The sequence below is a fragment of the Tachypleus tridentatus genome, chromosome 9, assembly GCF_004210375.1.
Source record: "Tachypleus tridentatus isolate NWPU-2018 chromosome 9, ASM421037v1, whole genome shotgun sequence".
Classification (NCBI taxonomy): Eukaryota; Metazoa; Arthropoda; class Merostomata; order Xiphosura; family Limulidae; genus Tachypleus; species Tachypleus tridentatus.
This window is the reverse complement of record NC_134833.1, coordinates 45,665,307-45,680,330: the sequence shown is the minus strand read 5'-3', so window position 1 is coordinate 45,680,330 and position 15,024 is coordinate 45,665,307. Positions and strand designations below refer to the sequence as shown.

General features: G+C 31.0%; 1 protein-coding gene across 1 annotated transcript in view; it reads left to right on the top strand.

Moving 5' to 3' along the window:
* LOC143225183 (dynein axonemal heavy chain 8-like) overlaps window positions 1-15,024 on the top strand; it is a 224,214-nt gene that overhangs the window by 80,065 nt on the left and 129,125 nt on the right. Inside the window, exons 31-33 of the mRNA XM_076454151.1 lie at window positions 3,215-3,407; window positions 7,324-7,446; window positions 7,619-7,749. Of these exons, the coding sequence (XP_076310266.1) occupies window positions 3,215-3,407; window positions 7,324-7,446; window positions 7,619-7,749 (447 nt within the window). The remainder of the gene's footprint in view (window positions 1-3,214; window positions 3,408-7,323; window positions 7,447-7,618; window positions 7,750-15,024) is intronic.

Sequence of the window (15,024 nt, the reverse complement as noted above, 5' to 3'; positions counted from 1 at the left end):
CGTCTGATTATTTTGTTGTTGTATACAATAGTGCTATATATCTATTTTTAGATGAGCAGTTGTTAGGTTACTTATTATGTATTTGGAGGATGGCTATAAAATCATGTCTATTTTAGACATGTACGGTATTCTTTCTTACTTCTTACCCTTACCAACCTCTTACAATATCGTTATCCAATATATCTCCTTTCTGAGGCTCTCTATAGTAGTCCTTTGGGATTTCTAGAGATACTTTTGTCCTTCTTTTCTCCATTTAGCTTGCATCTTGTCTTCCTCTTTGGCATTAATTATGAGGTGTCTTTGTTGTTGGGATCTCATTATGTCATATAAGTGTGGGTGTGTATAATCTTCACTTCTCTTAGGATTACATATAGCCACATTTTGAAATGTTATGTATTTAATAGAGTCTTGGGTAGCATTGATCCTCAAGTGATGTTAATACAGCAAAGTTTCACCCTTAGAAATGTTGTAGTCTGTTTGCCTCTGTCAGAGCCTCCTATCTTCCAATTACCATTGCTTTCCCCACCTCTTGTTTCTTCTTCTGTGTTTCCTTCCCTTCTTGAAATCCTGTGACCAACCATCATTGATCAGAAGTGGTTTGGGAATTCCTCTGGCAACCTGTTCTCCACATTCCAGCTTTTTTTTTTATCCCGGTCTTTTTTCTGTCCCCTAAAAACTGGAGACTGGCAGCTGGTGATCACTTTATCTTGCCTCAACAGTTTTAGTTCACTATGGAGTTTTTCTCACCCCAAGATGGATATTTTCATCAAAGTTGTGGATGACATAAATGTATGTCTACAATGCTTACACAACTACATATACTAATATCACCTCAGTTTCATCCATATCTGGATGATTTGTCCATCTGGGTGTTATTTAACAATTTTGGACCCTTCCTTTTGGACTTGCCTGGGAACCTTATGTGTTTTGTCAAATTATCTGGGCTTTTGCACACAGTTTTCATGGTCAGGAAATATTATTTCATTATTACATGGCTGGCTTCTGGCTCATTCCAAACAGAAATCAGCCACATATACTCAGCAGATACTTCTGTGGTGGCTCAGGTAAGCTAGTTGGTTAAATTGGAAAAGTCCTTTCTCAGGTCTATTCATTATCTTGTTTATTTGGTAGTATTTTTCAACATGACTATCATTCAAGCACTACTTTCTCCTTCTGACCTAATTCGAAGGAACTTTGAGTTCACCACACCTTCTTGGATTCATTACATAGTACTCATTTGGTTTTATTGTTTTAGGGAGGTGGTGTTCCATGTCATTACTGTCCCTCTTGGTCATGCCAGTATGAGATCCCTTCAATGGATGATTCATGAACGATGGAACCTTGATTGGAATCCTCTTTCTACATCCTAATTCCCTTCCTCCTTCCATGGAAAACAATGTACATCAGTGGTTGGACATAGCATACGTCAAGTGGTATGCCTCTTCCTTCCTTGTGTCTGAATTTCTATCCTTTCACTGGTGCATCCCTTTGGGACCACTATATGGGTTAATCATTAGAAAGCTTTAGGTCAGTGGTCTGTGAACAAAAATGTTTTTCATATCACTATTCTCAAACTTCTGTCCATAAATTGGGCATTTAATCATTTCCTTCTTCCTGCCTGACATTTACTGGGAAAGTTCCTTAAGACACTTCTATGTTGGTGGCACATATTGCTCACTAAGAGACACCTGGTCCAGGGATCTATGTTTTTTTTTCATGTTAGATCTGTTATGCTGGGGTCATGCACATCACAATCACTTTGTTGCGTGTCATATGCCAGGTACTCTTAATCTGGTTGCAGATTGTCTTTTAAACATCAACATGATATATATATCCCACAGAGTGTTAGATCCCCTCATATTTATAGATTTTTTGCCATTGGTAGTGTTCTACTTACATGGATGCCTTACTGTGGGCCTCACCACCAAGTTACCTCTCGTTTTGCTACCTGTACCACATTCACATGCTCTGGCAGTTCATTTATTCAGCCTGGATTGATCACACAATTATTTTTATGTGTATCTATCTAACCAGTTACTTCCACAGGTGAGTTCCTTTGTCTACTCCACTCCATATTTAAATCTTCTTATTGTTCCCTATTAGCCAGATCAACCTTGGTTTCTAAGGTTACAGTGATTGGCCCTCTAAATGCCTGTTCTTTCTTCTCATCTCCTTCCCTTCCTTGTCAATCTCAATCACATATCTTACATCTCAACCTTCACATTCTGCATCTTCACACCTAGTTTTACACATCAAATCACTTTCTCGTTAACTAGTTCTATCTGTCCATATACTACCACAATGTTACCTGCTGAAAAGCCTTCCCTGGCTCTTGTGGTTTAATTTATCTTCTGGCTTTTCAGCAGTGGTTCTTTGGTCTCCTCATTTTCTGAATATTGGGTGGACTTTATCCCATACCATTTATTTTTGTGATAACATTGGGTTTCTACTTACCATGTACTTTCCATGCTCATGCATTACCTTTCAGATATATTACCCTCCTACTTATCCTACCCTTCTTTATTTGGACATTCATGTAGTCTGACATTCCTTTAATACATATTTCCTACTTTTCATAGGCTGTGGATGTGGAATTTCAGATTTGTTTGCCTTTATTACCCTTCTTTATCCAGATCATCTTTTCTTCTGAAGACTCTGTCATCTTGGAAGAGCTCTACCTTCTTTTCTTCTATCCTATTCCTTCTGATTCCCATCTTTATAATAATAATAATATTGGTATATATATTGTCACTCTAAGATTTTTTGGATTTTTCTGAAAGTATTAAATCAATTTTTACTTAATTTTACTTAAATAGTTTTATAAAAAATTGCTTACAATTGTATTAAATTTGTAAGAAAAGAAAAGCAATGTATCCGATTTTATTTTCATAACACATTTGTTCTGATCATAAATGGGCAAATACAATTATTTTTTACATTGCAGTTAATTTGTAACAAGCAAAAATAGTTAAAAAAATGTGTAACTAAAATGGTATATGTTTTTAAACAAAATGTACTAAAAAGCAATATTTTTGCACCACTTACTATGATCTACTTTAAAAAAATTATAAAAAAATATTGATACCACTTACAATAATAAAGAACATTCTACAGATTTACATGACTTTTATATAAAGTAATGTTTTGTGAATAGATACTAGTCATGCTTTATATATGTATATTTTAGAACAGTATTTTTATATACATGCATTAGGTTTCCAAATGAAGAAGACAAAGTATGGTTTATAAGTACATTGCATAGCGTGGTTATCTCACATTTTGGGGACAATCTTTCTTCAGAATTACCAGTAGAACCTTACTTTGTAAATTTTCTTAGAGACCCACCAAAGCCTGCTGGAGAGGAAGCTGATAATAACGTTGTAGAAGTACCTAAAGTTTATGAAGAAGTAATTTCAAAATAGAAAGAAATTTTAAGCACAACAAAATTGTAAAATACATACTTCTCTTGTTTTTCAATGTATTAATGATAATTTTTGAATATAGTAAATAAATAGTATTGAAGTAATTCAGTAAGTACCTATTTATTTGCATTAGTATAAAAGTATTGTTGTAGTACTGTTCTTTCATTGATGTGTTTTCTTAAACTATCAAGTCAAAATAATTTAATATTCAGTCTGCTAAGAGTCACAAATTAGTTTATATCTCCCTTTAAAATTGTTAGAAGAATTAATACTAGTAATTTATTGGCCTAAGTTTTAAGCAACACTGACTGTACTATACAATGTAACAAAAAATTATCATGTAGAACTTAGTGTAATAGCAAACACAACAGTTAACTTTCTTTCTGAAATAATTTTTGTCTTAAATAACTCTTCTACTCTTGAAGCTTCACTGAATCAATTATGTAACTAAGTTTTGTTGTAGAGAGATCTGGGACTATTGTTAATTTATTGTCAAATTACATTTTCAAAATCTGGTAGCTTCCTTTAGCTAAAAAAACAAATTAAATTACTAAAATTATAGGTTACAACATTGCTAACTTCCTGAATTGTGAAGTTCCTTGAATAATCCTAATACAAGAGAAAAATACATTAGTAAAATAAAATTACAATATTAAATTGTACATTTACTTGGTATTTTTGGTAGTTTTTCCTTCTAAAGCCAGCACTAGACAAATGGAATGTCATTTTGTCACTTTTTGTTGCTGGCTGTACTTTTTCATATTTTCTATATCTTTTGTTGTTTTTTGAAGGCGCTGTTTCTATTTTTGTTCTTTACTTGTTTTAGCTGTATAGCAGTTTCTGCTCCTGTAATCACCTGAATGAAAGTTGAAGTTTAGTCAAAATTCTTTTGAATTTTTACCAGAAATAATGTTCTACTCTAACACCATTTTTGAGCATAGTTCTTTATTGATGGGTTCTTAAAGATTAAATTATCTGACAAAACTAATTCAGTCCAGTAGCAGTCACAGGCTAGTTTATTTCCATCTGTAATATCATTACAATATAGAAAAATTTTATAACTTGTAAGTCTAAGTTTCCAACCATATTAACTTTTCTACATAAACAAAAATTAACTTACTTTTACAATGTAGCACTATAGCAACATGAGAACAACTTTGTATTCAGAAATAATTCTCGAAGCTTCACTGAACATTTTGTTAACTTAGTTATATTAGACAGAACTCTAGGACTAATCTGAACTTAAACATAAGTTATCAAAAACCTACAGATCTTTCTAGCTAAAAACAACTTAAGGTATTAAAGACAGCTTTCAATGGTATATGTGTGCACATCAAAGGTAATATTTGAGAAAAACGTTTGAGTCTGTAAAGCTTTTCAGTTGCATCTTGTTTTCATGTTTTCCTTACTTACAATACTCTGTATTGTAAAATGAAATATTTTAATTTATGTAATGCAGCAAGAGCTATTTATAAGCTTAAACAGAACATTAATAAGATTTGTCAATTAATTTGATTGGATGGCCTTATGATAAAAAGTTTATCTTAGTAAAATGCTTCATTATTTACTTAACTTTGTACTGTTTTCTTACTTTATTTTACTTTGAAATAAAGTGTTATGTAATCATTGGTTTTCTTTGGTTATATTATGTTCATGGCTTTGTGGCTAGTTTTGCTATCAACTTGCCAGGAATCATGATTTAGACTTTATTGTCACAGAAATATATTACACTTTGGGCTTATAGTAGTACTATAATAGTGATAGTCAAATTTTTTATTTAATCTGACAAGAAACGTTCAAGCACTAGTAGTAAGTGCTATTAACTAGATACTTTCTAGTTCTAGTCTATTAGTTAAAAGTTAGGGATAATTATATGCAGATAGCCTTTATATAGCTTTGCATTAACACTGTAAAAAACAAATTATTATGAACAAATTTAAAAGCATTTATGACTGATGGATAGTATCATGTTTCCATCATACCTTTTCTAGAAATTTGTTTGAGCTTCATTAGCAAGTTTTTTATTATTTATATTATATCTTCATTTTACCAGTGATACTGCTATATTTTTTGTGAGCTTTATTAGTCTTCTGCTTGATCTTGGATATATCATAATTGTATGTAAAACTAAATAATTCTCTTTTATTGCCAAAAGTACATTTAGGTTGATTTGATAACTTTAGAATCCAATTTGTAGGACAAACTATTTTCTCTACACTTGTCACAATAGTCTCAGTGAATAATTTACTTACACTACCCTGTGGGTTAACAAAGTTTATCTCAAACTTTAAATAATTGTCTTCTTTTCATCAAGGTCTAAGCAGATAGTTTCAAATACGTTAGAACACCCTTTGACAAGCCTCATTATTCTCCTTTTCTCTGTTAAATTGTGAAATCCACTCTAAAATGTTGCCCATTATGGCTAATCACATGTACACTGGCTAATTTTTTTGCCAACTCATTTTTTTGACTGAGATGCACTTCACTTTACTTGGTACTTTTTGATGTCCTCTTGCAAGTCATACACACACACACACCTTATTTACTGAGACCTTAAAAATATTGAAGATTCAAGTGATGTTATATTAAGTCTTAGTAAAGCCTTAGACAACTGTGTAATTGCAAACACAACATACTATTCATACAGAGTTACACAACCAAACTTGTCATAATTATTGTCTTTAAAATAATTAACTTAGAACTATCTTGTTAATGAAAATTAAACCATCATTAAATATCAAATCAGAAAATAAATAATAATGCCTACACCAAAAAGTTTTGTGTATTCAACAACACACAAGAGTGATGTGGAATTTATCATAGCATAATAGTCATGTATGTCATTATTAAAACTGAATAAACATAAATAAAATGATCAATTGCTTTTTCTCTAAGAATATGCTAAAACAATTGCATATGGCTTCATATGCAAATGATGATGTCATTTAACAGCTAAATATATTTAATTGTGGTTATTTTTTAGCCATTCAATAGATAAACTTGCTTAAAGTGTACATAAGGCTGAAGAAGTATGTCATAGTCTTTTCCAATAAAGTATACTTGTATAATGAGATAATTAAATGATGACCAAAAAAAGGAGAAGAAAATATTCAAAGTTTACTGATGAAGGAAAAAAACCCGACTTATTGAACAGTGTGTTTAAGACTGCATCTGACATCAAAAATCACTCTTGGTTCATCTGAAACAACATTTTCATCCAAATAGTGAAGGATATATTTACAAAAGAAAATCCTTTAACCTAAAAACCTAATACATTAAAACTAGCTGTATAAACATTCTGATACATAATAAGATAATACACAAAGATAAAGTTAAATGAACACTCACAAACTTTCAGCCCACCTTCAAATCAATGATATTTTCATGAGAAAGATAATTGATGAAACTCATAGGTATTCCATTCAACAACATACTTCTTAAGTCACCCAGTGCAACTCCAATGAAGATTTGTTCCTTTGACTTGTTCAGACATGGTATAGGAAGTTGATATTTGTGCATAGTGGAGAGTTTGAGGAAAGTTTGTCAAATGGTGCATAATAAAATTATTTCACATTCCCTTGCAAAATTTTAAAAATTGCAATGCCTTGCTATTATCCGTAATCATAGACAACATAATGAGCAGAACCAAGAAAGAAAGAAAACGTTCCAAGGACCGTAGCAGACATGAAACATTGTAGTTTTAAATTGTGACTAACTGCTAGTATATAGTGTACATTATGAGATAGCAAAAGCTATGTTTATTAACTTCCAATGCACTAAGAGTTTTTACTATATTGTATAGTGATAAGATAGTGTGGGAATTTATAGAATTGTTTATGTTAAAATTTAATTCAAGTTCAAAGAGAAAAATACAAAAGATTGCATTCTTATTTGTTAATAGGTGACATCATTTGAAATGGTCAGAAAAAGACTTAATATGTTTATCCAGCAACACAATGAAGCAGTGAGAGGCTGTAATCTTGACATGGTCTTCTTTAATTATGCTATTATTCATTTAATTAAGGTAAGGTTTTGCTTTATTTGAGTCATTCACTTTTACATTTGTGATAAAACACACACACCATGAAATAATATATTTTAACATATATGTCTCGTGTTTACGTTTAAAAGTAATATTAAGAAAATATTTTTCTATTTGAAGTTCAATTTATCATTATAGAATGATGTTTTTGTAGATATCAAGAGTCATTGGGACTCCAAGAGGCAATGTCCTTCTTGTTGGTGTTGGAGGATCAGGAAAACAGTCACTTACGAAGTTAGCCTCCTTCATTCAAGGCTACAAAACATTTCAGATAACATTGACCAGGTAATTGCAATAAAAAAAGTGTGTATTTTTTGCAAGGTTCATGATGGTAAGTATACTAATACTAAATAGTGGATGTATTGTTCACTCATTATATGAATAATTTTCAGTGCTTAGTAATTTAAGTCAAGATACTGTTACATATTAATATTATTGCTGAAAGTATATTTATAAATAATGCCAGTTTAAGGTAGTCATTTTTTTAAAATAAGGTATAAATTCATATCCATATCATTAAAATAAAATAAAAAGTATATTTATTACTAATCACTCTGGACAACAGAAACTTTGCTATTGGAGAAACCTCAAGTGATGTTGGGTAATATGATGGTACTTATTTCAAATATTTAATCAGAATTTGTCAATAACCCTTAGATTTTGAGTTATTTTAATATTTCAATATTTTAAGAGCAATGTGTAAAATACTATGAAATTAACTGAGTACAACATAATTATGCTGTTAAATTAGATTTACTTGGATAGTTTAATGGCTGTATTTTACACAAATACAATACATTCATTGTTCATATATGCTATTTGTTCTAAATATAATTGTAGCAAATTGCACAACATTTGCTTCATTCCCATGCTTACCTGCTGTGCCCATGACGCACAAAATTCTTACCCATTAATTTTGCTAGAACATTTGAGAAGTTCTCTGATTGAGCATAGAAAGTAGAGTTACACATCTCTTTTTAAATTGTCTCTCACTCATTCAATTGGTCACCTCAACTCACTTCCAAGCATAATCAAAACAAACTCCATTCTTCCTCACATCATACCTGTGATATAATCACGTTCTACAAAACTTTGTTTCAAACATTTTTAAACTCTTATTATTGTTTTTAGAAAATCATTTGAAATGCTGGTTACCTCTAATTCTAATAATGTCTGAAATCACCCAAACAGTTTCTGCTAGGTTTTTAGAAAACATTGTATCAAGAAAGAAAAACATCATGCAAAACATCATACTACCACTCTTTTGGGTGTAAAATTTGTGACTAAGAAAAACACTGGGCTTCATATTTGTGTTGTACAGTTTGCACATCTGGCTTGGTACAGTGGCTGAATAAGAAGAGAACAAGTGTACCATTTGGAGTTCTCATGATAATGGTGTCAGTCCAAAGGCCATCAAACTAACTGTTATTTTTGCATGATTAAAGTTTCTGGTTATTTAGGCAAAACTAAAAAGTACATTAAATATTGAGATATTGCATCTGCAATAAAACCAGTGTTTCATGGGGATAGTCTTTCATTGTTACATCCAACAGTGAATTGGGAAGCAGATGAGTTATCCTTTAAAGAAAACAATGAATAATCTTCATCCTTTTCATCTAGTAATTCTGTTCCTGTGGCACCCCAACATAAGCTGTCTCATCTGATCACACAAGAAAAGCTAAATTATCTGATTCATGACTTGTTTCCATCAGAGCAGCATGAGAAATTTCCTGGCTCTTATCTACAGCAATTTAATTTATTAGCACCAGGAACAACATTTTCAAATTACAGAAGTTGCCATCACAGTCTTTCTTCTCACTACAGAAGGCAAAATATTTTGTATTGTTTTGCAAATATTGATGCACTAATGGAAGAATTAGGAATTAAAAATCCTTCTCAAGAATGGAAACTTTCTATAGACTCATCTAAAGTTAGTCTGAAAACTTTATTTTTACACAGAGGGAAAAACTAAGCCAATAATTCATGTTACTCATGCTGTGAACATGAATGAAACTTATCAAAGCATGCAGGTAATATTTGAACCCACCAAATATGATCACCATAGGTCAAACATATGTGGTGATCTAATTCATGTTACTAAACATGCTGTTCTATCTCTGAACATGAATGAAACTTATCAAAAAATAAGCATGCAGGTAATATTTGAAGAATATCAAATATCACCTTTAAATATGATCACCACACTCTCTTTGTTAACCTAAAGATGACCTAAGAAAGCTGAAAAATTGTTCTATACTTTACTTTAATTAAAGTTTTAATACCAATACCAGCTATATTTAGAATACATTTTTACTTCATGTGGGTTTTTCCTTAGTTTCTTGCATTGGGAATATTCCAACCATTAGACATGATTCAAGCACAGGAGTTGCTAATAAATGCCAAACAATGTCTGTATAAACTACTTGTACTCAATGATAATGAAAGTTTGTCTCAAAGCATTATACATTTGTAATAGTTTTTTAAGCTACTTGTTTTAGCTATCTTCATGCATGATCTTCTCAAAAGTGGGTTCCTCATCATCAAATCTGTGAAATTTTCTTCTCAACAAAAGTAAAGTTAGGTGGAATTGATAATGCTGATGTATCATGTGTTTTAATATTTAATCGCAAGAATCGTAGGACTAGGTGATACAAATATACATTTTGGCAGGTTAGAAGTGATTTTTACTGTCTGTAAAGTCCCATGAACCATGCTTTTATTTTTCTAGTGGTGGTTTTCTTTGAAATGGTTGCTTTCAAATTGGTGGATGCAATATATTTAAGGGAGTTTAATGGAAATCTTAATAAGTAATTGAAAATATTTTGGCAAATTAGGCAAATAAACAAACTGTTTTTGTTTAATAGATGGGATTGTCTAAGTTGCAGGCACCTCATTGTTGTTACACTTATGTTATGTTATAATATTCCACTCTCTAATGTTTTCTAGAATTGTTAGTTTTGTTATAGAACATAGCTGTGATTCTTTCTTTCACTTCATTATTGCTATGCATACTTGAGTGTCTTCCTTGTAGATTGCTCTTAGTGGTAAGTCTTAGGAGTTCTAATATTAAAAATTGGGTTTCAATATCCCTGATGAGCAGAATAAAAATAGCTCATTGTGTTGATCTATACTTAACAACAAACAAAAAAGTGAAAAAGTCCTTCTTTTAAAAATCATCCATTAGTTAACTTTACCCTGTACGGAAAAGCATTTAAATATTTTTAAAAGCTTGTATTTCAGATGAACCTTAATATATACTAATTGAAACTGTTATTCTGATTATCTTCTTCTTACCTGAGTTTACTTACTCCTGTTTTAATTTAATTCACAGTAAAATGAAAAAGCTCTAATCAAGTAAGCAACTGTTTTGTTATTTTTGTATAAAATGAAATTATGTAAGCATAATTTAAAAAATCATGTTCATATATTTAATATTTTAAACTAAGTATTTTTTACTTCTGAAAACGTAAAAGACAGGTGGTTTTCTATCAAAGAAATTTTATCATATGAAGTGCAAACTTTAGAACAAATGTTTTAAAAATTATATTATAAATTCATAATAAAAATTATTATTGTATGATTAAAAGTTGTCTTTTTTATAAATATTCAACATAATATATGGAAACCATTCACACCTAAGGAAAAGAAGTGTAAAAATGAGAGTTTAATACCCACCCTTTATTTTTCAAAAATTCTTCAATTGCCCTCTTAAGTTCTCATTAGGTATTGCTTCCATTAATGTATATGGCATATCATACCATAAGGTGATCACACTGTTTAAAAAATAAAACTGGACTGTAGTATGTCTTCTCTAAATTATAAAACTTGTGTCCTCTGGACATGTTATTATCTTCATGATACAGCACCAGAAAACATGGGTCTTTATTTTATTCATCTGTAAGATAATATTGCAAATTCTGATAAGATCACTCTTCTTACCTTTCTTTTCTCAAGTAAAAAATAAATTAAGATATCTCGACCTCTCAGAGTAAGATAATCTTTCCATTCCTAAAATCGTCTTAATAGTGCTTTTGCAAACCTTTCCCAGTCAGTAAAATATTCTTAGACAAGGAAATAAAAATTTTAGACAATATTTAGGTGAAATCTAACCAATGGTTTGTATAAAAAGTAACTTCCTTTATTGGTATGTTATTATTTTGTCTATGAATACATTCTACTGACTATACTATTAGCAACAGGGCTATGTTTGAAAATATCGACTTAAGCATGTATTAAATTTTAGATATTATATTTTATGGCTTGAACTGCAGAATAATATTGCAAAATTTCATCTCTTCTACATTTAAAGAAATATTTTCATAGTTTTCATGCTCTGATCATTTTTGATCCCAAGGTAGAAAAGTATCATATTTTATAACATCTAGAATGCTGTTTGAAGAATTAAAACAAAATTTGTTTAAGTATAAGATTCTGATATGATAAATTACCACCTCTCATAATAATAGCTATTCTTATTCAGTACTGCCCTCTACTTGCAAAAAATTATATGCACATTCTACAACCTCTGAAACTCCCACATCTGGAAATGATTTATACTACTTTGATGCATGTTACCCATATGTTCAATTCAATTAAACTATCATTACTCATTTGGCAGTACTCAGACTGCAGGGTTTAGTTTGTACACTCTTCATGTGTTTTATTTCATTTTTGTATCTTTGTATTAATTTCTCTCAGTCAGTTTACTCTTATTATACAATCTGATATTAAAAAATTGTTGAGTTATTCTGCAGTGGGATTATTTTGTTTCTTCCTGGTTACTTCATTACAAAAACTTGTTTTATTTCTTTTTACTAACAAAATTGTATTTGGTTATTCATTTGGCATTATAAATTCTACACTACCAATTTGGAGGTTACATGTTCTATTATTGCATTTACTTCAGCTCACAATAATCACATGAAACTTACTGATTTTACTTCGGTGGGAGATTAATTGCTCAATGAGCTGAACTTCATTGGGCCATGCCTTAAGTTGGGGGGCCCAAACATTTTGAATTACAGCTAGCCAAGTGTGGAAAGGTGAGATGTTATACTGTTATAGTTTTTGAATACTTTTTATTTTATTTTTTATTGTTACCTGTATTTATTTGAGTCATGTAACATAAGCTTTGTTACATTGGTCAATAGTTATATTCCAGTTCAGGTTAGATATTAGTCTTAGTTGTATCTTCTCTTCTATACCATTTGTTTAGGCTTACCAGGAATCTTTGTTATTTTAATATTACATGTAATTTATCCTACTAGTATATCAGTCATATGTTTATTATATTATTTTTCTTTTGTACATCATGACTCAAAAATATATTATTGTTAATACGCATTTCCTTTATTTTATAAATTAATGTTTATTTCTTTTTTAGTGTTATTTATACTTCTTCATATTAACTTAGTTTGCATGGAACCTTTGAAATGGTGTTCTCGCTCAGTTTTCTCAATGTGATACATCGGTTAAGATTTTTATTTTGAACTTAGTGATATTCTTTCTTAAGCTCTGTTCAGTTAGGCTTAACACCTTTGTAGTTCCTTATAATTTATCCTTCTTACCATTAATTTTATTTAATTTGTATGTTGTGCTTTTTATCCTTAATTTTATTGGCTTGGGCTTTTGGGAGTTAGAGTCCACTGTACCTGCTCCCACTATAGCTTGCCTATTCCTTCTATAATGGCTGTACCCATTTCATTTGAGAGTGGGTAAATTCATAACTAACCCTATATATTTTAATTCTTTTTATCATTGTTTACCACCAGGCAGATTTTCTGCCCTTTGAATCTTGATTAATTTTATAAATTTTCTCCCTTGTCTAGTTTTTCATCTTCATATTAATTTATTTACTCTTCTACAGGTTATATTTACATTTCCTCTTCCTTTTTTAGGTGTTTTCCTATATTTTGGAATTTTTGTGGGATACCTTCATATTGGGACATTTGCCATCTTCAGTTCTTTTCTTCCACATGAGGTCTTTTTGTTTTTATGATCTTCTTGGATAGAATACTGCTCTTTGTTCCCCATCCACTGCTAATAGAGGCTTAAGATCACTTCCTTTTTCTCCACCAGTCCGTTTTCTAGGGGTCCTCCTGTATATTTAGCATCATGTGTGGTATCTGCCACACTAAATTAAATTTTCTTCAGTTGCTCTTTTGTTTCATTCTGAAATATTGCCATTTTTGTTAATTTACCTGTCCTTTATGTAGATTTTTTCCATTAATCATATATGCATGATGCTATTTGAGGTTTTGGATCAATCAGTTTCTTGGGTCTTCCCCATTTATTATATATTCTGTGATCATATTTAGCTAAGATATTTGTACATGGCTGGAAATGCCCTTGGTACACATTCTTAGTTTCCATTTGCAATCTGCTATTTTAGTTTTCTTTTCACCATGTGCTTTGGTCCCAATTTCTTTCCTTACCCTTTGAACGTTTTTTAGTTCTGTATGTCTTTAGTGGGGTGGTCTGCATTTTACCTGAATTTCACATCTTGAGGTACTTTATTTATGTCATTTATTGGATTTCTAGGTTTACTTAACTCTTTCCCAAAAGGTGTATTCTTATCTTACTTATATACTCCTTCTACTGTCAGCTGGAGTAATTGTATTTTCCAGTTAGATACATTTTTCCTGTTCTATACATCAAATTCTTGTGACTATCTTTAAATACCTGTCCATCAAAACAATCATTTCTCTTTTAAAATAAATTTGATAGAGGTTTTTTTATTATCTGGGCTATTTATTCATTTTTTGTCTTAATTTTTATACTTCCATCTTCATCTCTTTGCATTGATAGTTGATCATATCCCTTATAATGTTGGGTTTACCACTTCTCCCTTCCTTCTTTTGGAATATTTTCCTTTTTCAATGCTCATCTCCAGAAGTGCAGATTGTGATTCAATCAGTAGGAAGCCTCAGAACAATAGTCTACAGGCATAATATCTTGTCACTTTCACACCCTGCACTTTTTCCAGTCCAATATGCTTTTGTTCATTCTCTTTCCTTCATCTGGATTTGATTATTATTGTTTCATTTTGACTATTTGACAATGGTAGCTTCTATTATTTGCCAAGAGGACACTCATTCTTCTTCCCTTTGAAGCTGTTATGGTATCTCCCTTTTTGAACCCACACACTTGACATACATCTCTTGAGCAATGTTCCAGGAGCTTTTGCCCTAATTCCTGATTGACTTTTCAACTCTATCACAATTTCTCCCAGGGAGTGGACATCTCAATCCTCCAAAGATTTTGGTGTTTCTGCTTCCTTCAGAGTACTCCTTTATGTGAATCTTTTGGTAAATTTCAAATATTTACCTCTTTTATTCTTGGTCTCTACTTCATCATCTTCTTGCCATGTCTGTCAATACTTTGTGAAAGGATTACATTCACTTTATAATATTAGTTTTTTCTCTTTCCATCAGTCTTTTTTCCCAAAATGTTTGTTCATCACTGTGACTGTTTTAGATATTTGTGAATGATCCTTCTTGGCTAGCACTGTTTTGGTTCAATTTTATTAACCTACATTTTTGTAACTCGTGATATATTCTT